Source organism: Triturus cristatus, chromosome 8 (genome assembly GCF_964204655.1).
Source record: "Triturus cristatus chromosome 8, aTriCri1.1, whole genome shotgun sequence".
In the NCBI taxonomy this organism is placed as follows: Eukaryota; Metazoa; Chordata; class Amphibia; order Caudata; family Salamandridae; genus Triturus; species Triturus cristatus.
The window spans coordinates 1,523,712,491-1,523,720,585 of NC_140591.1; the positions used below are offsets into that span (position 1 = coordinate 1,523,712,491).

The 8,095-nt window shown below is 43.9% G+C and overlaps 1 protein-coding gene across 1 annotated transcript; it reads left to right on the plus strand.

Moving 5' to 3' along the window:
• The first annotated feature begins 6,520 nt into the window (after positions 1 to 6,520).
• On the plus strand, positions 6,521 to 7,459 carry LOC146806053 (olfactory receptor 52D1-like). Its single transcript, XM_085620581.1, has one exon. The coding sequence runs from the start codon at positions 6,521 to 6,523 to the stop codon at positions 7,457 to 7,459; it is 939 nt and encodes a 312-aa protein (XP_085476707.1).
• Positions 7,460 to 8,095: the final 636 nt, after the last annotated feature.

The window sequence follows — 8,095 nt, forward strand, 5'->3', positions numbered from 1 at the left end:
TCCTTGTGCCCGCTAATCTTAAATTCTTGGTAGATAACCATACCCTGTCACCTACTTGATAGTCTGGAGCAGGACAGCGGTGTTTATCAGATTGTACCTTCATAGCTTCTTTGGTCTTCATCAATTCCCTAGTGGCGGCTTCCCAAGTCTCTAAGATGGTAGCATGATGTTGGTGGACGACAGGGATGTTGTCTAGATGGATAGGTACCGGGAAAGGAAGGAATCTAGGGTGGTGTGCATGGGCAAAAAAGAAGGGAGAAACACCAGTGGAAGAATGAGTGGAGTTATTGTGTGCAAATTCTGCTAAGGGCAGGGCATGTACCCAGTTCGATGTGATGGTTGACAACAAGCACCGCAGGAATTGTTCTAGGGTCTGATTAGTCCTTTCGGTCTGCTCATCTGTCTGCGGATGGTACGCCGTGGACAATCTGTGGTCTATTCCTAGAGCTGCACACAATCCCTGCCAGAAGCGTGAAATTAACTGGGTGCCTCTATCGGTTATTATCACAGAGGGAACGCCGTGATATCTAATGATCTGTTCTATGAACACCTGTGCCAATTATTTGGATGAAGGCAATTTTTTCAAGGGGATGAAGTGAGCCATCTTTGTAAACAAATCTACCACCACCAAGATAGTGTTGTACCCTTGTACTAGAGGGAAGTCTGTAATGAAATCCATACTAACTGTATGCCAGGGTACTTATGGAATGTTTGTGGGATGGAGTAATCCAGCAGGGGCGGTATGCAAAGATTTCTGTCTCGCACAAACAGGACATCCCAAGACATAAGACAGAACGTCTTTGCTCAAGCCCCTCCACCAAAACCATCGTTAACAAAGCTGTATGGTCTTTTCTCCACCCGGATGACCTGTTAAAGAAGTGTCGTCACACTATTTAATTATCTGTTGTTGTAGATCTACAAGGGGCACGTATATCTTGTTGTCATGGAGATACAACCCGTCTTTAATGGTGTGTTGTGGATCCTTCACCCAGTCCAGAGGTGCTATTTCACCAAAGGCGTTCATTACCGAGTCAAGGAGGGTGTGGGTGGATTCCCCTCTCACTGCCTCCAATAATTTTATGACATGGAATGAGAGGGGGATGCTTGTTTGTTTGTATTCTTTTATCAGATACCAGTCTGGACAAGGCATCTGCTTTTCCATGCTGAGATCCAGGGCGATAATTGATAACGAAGTCGAACTCGCTAAAAAACAAAACCCATCTCATCTGTCTTGGAGTTAACGCCTTGGCTGATTTAAAAAAACTGCAGATTGCGATGGTCTGTGTAGATGGTAATAGTGTGTGGGGACCCCAACAAATAATGTCTCCATTCCTGAAAGGCAAGTTTTATAGCCAAGAGTTCTCGTTCGCCGATGGTATGGTTCTGTTCAGCTGGTAGAAGGGTCTTCGAGAAGTATTCTACAGGGTGTATGTTGTTGGGTTACGCTGGGATCAAACTCCACCCACAGCATATTGGGAAGCATCTGCTTCCACATAAAATGGCTGAGTGTTGTCGGCATGATGAATGATGGGCGCGGTAGTAAATCTGTTCTTGAGCTGCGAGAAGGCCTGTTCAGCCTCAGTGGACCAGACAAAAGCAGTCCCTTTGTGGAGCAGCCGAGTAATGGGGGCAATCAGATCCGAGAAGTGATCGATAAAGCGTCTGTAAAAATTCTCAAACCCGATAAAAGATTGGACCTCTTTTACATTGGTAGGACTCGGCCGTTTGACCAATGCGTCTATCTTTCTGGGATCCATATGTATGCCTTCTGGTGATATGACAAACCCTAAAAATTCTACCCTTTCCGTGTGGAAGGTGCTTTTGTCCAGTTTAACGAATAAATAATTATCTCTCAGTCTTTGCAATATCTTCTTTACGTGCTCCACGTGTTCTTGTTCAGTGTTGGAGAAAATTAAAATATAATCTATGTAAAAAATCATGAAGAGGTCAAGATATTCACGTAAGATGTCATTGACAAAGAATTGAAAGGCCGCAGGGGCATTGCAAAGACCGAATGGCATGACGCAGTAGTCGTATAATCCAAATTTCGTACGAAATGCAGTCTTCCATTCGTCCCCTTCTTTAACTCTTGTCAAGTGGTAGGCCACTCTAAGATCTAATTTGGTGAAAATCTTGCCCCCTCGCACTTGGTCCAAAAAATACTGAAATGAGGGGAAGGGGATATTTGTTTTTTATGGTCACCTTGTTTAATGCGCGATAATCAAGACATGCTCTTAAACCTCCTTCACGTTTGGGAATGAAGAAGAGGGGAGAAGACACAGGGGAGGTCGAATGTCTTATGAACCCCTTATCCAGCATCTCCATGATATATTGTTGGAGATATTTCATCTCAGGCTCAGTCAGCGCATATACACGACTCACGGGTAATTCAGCTCCAGGTATTAAATCAATCTGACAATCATAACTCCGGTGAGGAGGTAAGACGGAGGCTTTTTCTACATCAAAGACTTCTCTGAACTCACTATACATGGGAGGTAGGGTCATCTCCATCACTTCCAGGGCACAACATAATGAGATTTCCCACTTCTGAGCTTCTTTGTAACAATGCAACATACAATAAGGGGATTTTAAGGTGACCTTGCGAGAATTCCAATCTATATGGGGGTTGTGTACTTATAACCACGGCACCCCCAGTATGGCCCCAAAATTTGGTGTGTCTATTAGATCGAATACTATCTTTTCGGAATGTCCGTTATTGCATACCATGGTCAGAGCTGGAGTATGATACGTTATTAACCCGGACGATAATTCTGTTCCGTCCACTGCTCTAATGGGCTCTGGTTTTGCCTTGGGCAAAAAAGGGATCTCTAAAGTCTGAGCCAGGTGTATATCTAAGAAAGTACCCGTCGCCCCTGAATCTAGAGGGATGGATAAGGTCTTGCGACTTTGAATGGATACAATGAGAGTAACAGGTAGAGTAAAATGGCGTGCCACAGGAGTGTTCATACTAGCTACTTCTAGCGACACCTGAAGGGTTTGACATCTTGAAGAAACGGTGTCTTCCTTCCCCAAGTTCTCTAGTTTTCTGCTGGGTAACCGTGCTCTTGACATATAGCAGCCGTCTTAGGGGTCGTACACATTTTGGCAGGACAGCCTTTTGCGTAATGTGCTCCTTTGTCACAATACAAGCAGAGATTCTGCTTCCTACGTCTTTCTTTTTCTTCGGCGGTCAAATGGTTTTTCATGCCTCCTATTTGCATGGGTTCGCTAGTATTCTTTTGGTCTTTACTCTCCTTTTTATCCCCTCTAACTATCAAAAAACGAGCCAGAGTTCCACGGGATTTTTCTCCTTTACGTTCCATTAGCCTATCATTCAATTTCACTACTGAATCTATAAAGGCATGACAATCTTCCGGGGGGTCGACGATGTGAGACATGAGATCTTTTAAATCATCGTTTAATCTTCGATAAAATAATGATGTTCTTTTCTCTTCAGGCCATTGTGTTTCAATGATCAATCTATTGAATTCTGTCACATAGGTAAGAAGGTCCTTATTTCCTTGTCTCAAACTTAACAGTTCACTATCACTGGCTTGTACATAGGTATGCCGCGCAAACAAGCCTTTCAGTTTGTCCTTAAACAGAGAAAAATTATACGATAGGGGGTCATTGCTTTCTACTAAAGGGACTGCCCAACTAGCAGCCTTACCCCCTAAATATGAGATAACAAAGGCGACTTTGGCGGCGTCATCCGGAAAAGCAGAAGCCTTGCATAGGAAATGCAGTTGGCATTGATTAAGGAAGACACTAAATTTCGCACTATCCCCATAAAATCTTTCAGGTACTGCTAGAGGAACAGGATTGTGTGTATGTACAGACCCCTGAATGGTTTGCGGGTTTGTTGAGCTCCCTGCAGCAGTCTCTACTAATGGTGAAGGAAGTGTAAAGCGGGCAGGTTGTATATAAGTGCGCTTGTTCTTTTGCGGGGTCTCTCCTACCATGGCACTATCTGCATGTTGGTGTCGTTCTAATTCTGCATGTAGTTGGAGGTTTTCTACTCTGAGTCTCCCTACCTCCCTTTGGAGGTCTATGAGCGCCGCCGCCAACTCCTCTACAGTGGAACCTTGAAGAGGGTTCTCCACTAGAGAACTAGCACCGTCTGGATTCATCGTCGCTCGGCTGGACTTAATTTGTGGGCTTGGCTTTCTGTTGCCGAACAGCACTAACCTGTGTTAACTCTCCCAGCTCAATCCACAGGAGCGACAAGGAATTCCTCACACTCCCAAAGCCTCTCTATGGGTGAGAAGAGTTCAGACACACTCAACCCACAGATTGACCTTCGAAGAAGTGGGGATCAAAAGCCTGGATGCTTGCACTTCAGATCCCCCAGCTGGTTTCTTCGGAATGATCAGAAAGGGAATAACCTACAGAGGAGACAAGGAAGAGATTATTACAAAACTTTCCCCCACCCATATGTCAAGAGATATCATAAAAGCACCTAGTGCTGGCGTTATATCTGACACACACTGTCCCTTACCAGTTGGACATCTCCTGGGGTAAAAAGTAAAATCGTAATGACTCAGCAGTGCAGATTGTAGGCAGTGGAAACAAGGGTACTGAGGTTCTCTGATAATAAGTACTCCAACAGACTTTAAATGAGGCGTTGTACACACAAACACAAGGGATCAAGGACCATGGGGATGAGCAGCGCCTTGCCAAAGTAATAACCAATTTCCTGCTGAGGCTTTTCCCTTAAATATAGTGTAAACAATCTTGCCTTCAGAACCAAACAAATAATGAATTACAAACGCGCACCGCGCGTGTGAGACTTTCCCATCTTACTAGCATAAGCGGGAATCTAGATATAATGTAACCAACACAAATAAAAGAAGACGCAACCGCGTTTACACGGCAATAAAAGGGGGCGGTCGCGTTTCCTAATACCGTACGATGCACTGCCGGAGGAACTGGAAACCGTGTAACAATCAAGGCGGCCAGGGAGCGGGAAACAGTGCAGCTTTCAATGTGGCCGGGGAGAGGGAAACAGTGCAGCATTCAATGCGGCCGGGAAGCGGGAAACAGTGCAGCATTCAATGCGGCCGCGTCTTCGTTAGCTCATACGGTGCGGCCGCGTATGCAGCAGGGAGGAACGAAGAACTGAGCAAACTTCTCTCTTGGGCAATAAATGTGGGGAAACTAGTGAGGGGACGCGTTATATAACGTCCAGTCACCTCTACCAAGCGAGGGAAACACTGAACAGGATACAGGAAGAAGGGGCATGGAGTCGGGTTCCAGGAAACCGAAAGCCAAGCACCGGCTTCTCGGCAAATCAGGGTTTTATAAAGGGAGGGAGCGTACACAAACTTCACCTCCCTTAAAGCAGTAAGGGACCTGCTAAAAACTGCGTGTCACTATAAGTCCAGCACTCAACTCTCTCCCTAGCCTCTAGAGACGATGCAGGAGGCCTGACGTCTAACAGTATCAAACCTACTAAGCACCAGATTGCAGTAGCAGATTGAAGCTGTGATCATTAGAGTGGGTAGGCTTGTCAGTGAGGTCAAAGCTATCCATGTAATCAATTGTTATATGTGTATATGAACAGGTTGGATAATCGACCCAGATATTCCACTCTGCACAAGATGATTGATGAGTATGTTAGGTGAGATTGATGAGCTAGAGGAGACCTCCATGGATTGTAGCAAGGTTCTCTTTTCGGGGAGTGGTAGAAAATTACAGGTCACCGAAGATTCCAGGCTGGATTAATGGATGTTAGGAGGAGCCTCTGTTTTCTTGATGTGTATTGACATATGATATGTTGGGGAAAGGCTGCCTTGCCACCTCTTCCATGTCCTTGTTTTTAGTTCATATGTTAAAGAAAGCCAGCAAGAGGTATAGTATATCGGTAGTGAGATTCCACATAAACCAGTTATATGAGATTCCAAGGATGGGAATGTGTTTGAGCTGGGGGCAGGCACATTTGAGTGAAGTCATCAGGTAACCAAGGTTGATTTTTGAATAATTGTATTTTTGTTATTATAAGTATTTATTATTAGAAGCGAGAGAGGTGGTTTTCAGCTGGGTGGGTAATTTTTACCCATCAGCATTTAAAACCCTTGCATAGCTGGATTAAGTCCACATGTCATGTGTGTATAGAATAATAACAAGTTCATAGTGATACTGAGTAAACAGTGATATCATTCTTCGATCATCTTTGCCAGATATTCAGTGGCAGTATCTTACCTAATTCACCCAGTTCTAAATGTTGAAGATTATGGGAAAATAATGGCAAGGCTCATTGGAGTGATATTCAAATCCAATTTTTTAGTGCTTGAAGAAGTATGGTTTATGTAGGGGTTGAAAAATTTGTATTCAAGATATTGTTCGAGGCTCAATGGGTCAGTGACACCATGGTTAACCATGCACACAGGTATATGCTATGGGTTTAGGCATTAAAGTGACTTAAAATGTAATATTACAGGCCTATAATGTAAAATGACATGCTCTTTTCATTATCTCTTCCTGTAGGATGTGAAAATTGAGTTAATCATTGCATTTTAGAATGGAAAATTCTACATATATTTCTGCATTTATAATCACTGCATACGGAGAACTGACCAATATGAAGTATGTCTACATTATCTGTGCCCTGATTGGCTACATGATGATCCTCATTGCTAATGGTTTGCTCATCGCTGTCATCGTCACCCACAAAAGACTTCACAAGCCCATGTACATCTTCATCTGTGCACTGGCTGTCAATGGAGTGTACGGCAGCACTGGCTTTTTCCCAAAGCTCATTGTTGACCTCCTCTCCGACCGACAAACCATTTCCTACATTGGCTGCTTGACCCAAGTCTTCTGCATTCATACGTACATGGGGTGCGAGCTCACCATACTAGGAGTGATGGCCCTTGACCGCTTTGTGTGTATCTGCAACCCCTTGAGATATCACAGCATTATGACACACTCCACAATCTGCAAACTCATTGCTGCCGCCTGGTTTTATGCTATTGGACTTTTTTCCATACACTTTATACTAACAGTCAGGCTTCCTTTGTGTGGCATGACCATAAAAAAAATCTACTGTGACAACTGGTCTGTTGTGAGGCTGTCATGTACAGACACATCTGTCAACAACATATTTGGTCTCTTCATCACAGCAGCGATCAGTGGATTGGTGCCTCTTCTAATCCTCTATTCCTATGTTAGAATATTGATTGTTTGTGTCCATGCCTCAAGAGAAACCCGGGCCAAAGCTCTGCAGACATGCACGCCACATTTGGTGTCCATGGTGAACTTTATTGTGGATATTCTTTTTGAAATATTTCTCCACCGGTATGAGTTAGTTGGCATGCCTCAACCAGTGCGGATCCTGATGTCAATCCAATTTCTGGTGGTTGCGCCCCTATTGAACCCCGTGCTTTATGGATTTAAAATGTCTGAAATCAAAACACAGATTGCAAAGCTAACCAGGTCACGGAAAACTGCAGATGTCTAGCTATATTTCTTATTTCTTTTGGTTCACACATAATCAGATGTTGACTGGTGATGCATAGTTCAAGGTGTTCAGCTACTTGGGTATGGCCCAACGCAAGTTGGTATAGGACTGGAGACGGTCTAGATGGCTCACAATTGGGCATCATTTGCAGAATATGAGTATCATCAAAGCAAAAGGAGTTATGAATGCACAAAAAATGCATTCTTGGTTTTCCATATAAAGGAATTATTTCACAGACTTTGTGAGGCATGGGCAAAAGGGCAATTGTCCAGAGGCCCAACCTATATATACACACACACACACTGAAAAAAAACAAAGTTTAAAGTAACATTATAGTTAGTTGAAATGATCAGTAACAACATAACATTTTAAACTCAAAAAGCTGAAATTCACCAGTTATGGTTATATCAAGTAACTATAACTCATGCTCTAAGGTAACTAAAACGTATGCCCCAGCCATGCAGAGTTTTCTAATGGCGAGGATGTAAGTTATAGTCATTACTTCCCATAGCCTTAATAGGCCCTCGGAACCGCTGCCCCCTCCCTCAGCCTTACCAGGCCCGGGGAGCCCACCCCCAGGGCTGCATGTCACTATAAAGGGTAGGGAGACTGCACAGCACCCATTGCCCTGAGCAT

Excerpts from the sequence above, each read along its gene's own strand:
- LOC146806053 (XM_085620581.1), top strand. The coding sequence starts at position 6,521 with ATGGAAAATTCTACATATATTTCTGCATTTATAATCACTGCATACGGA.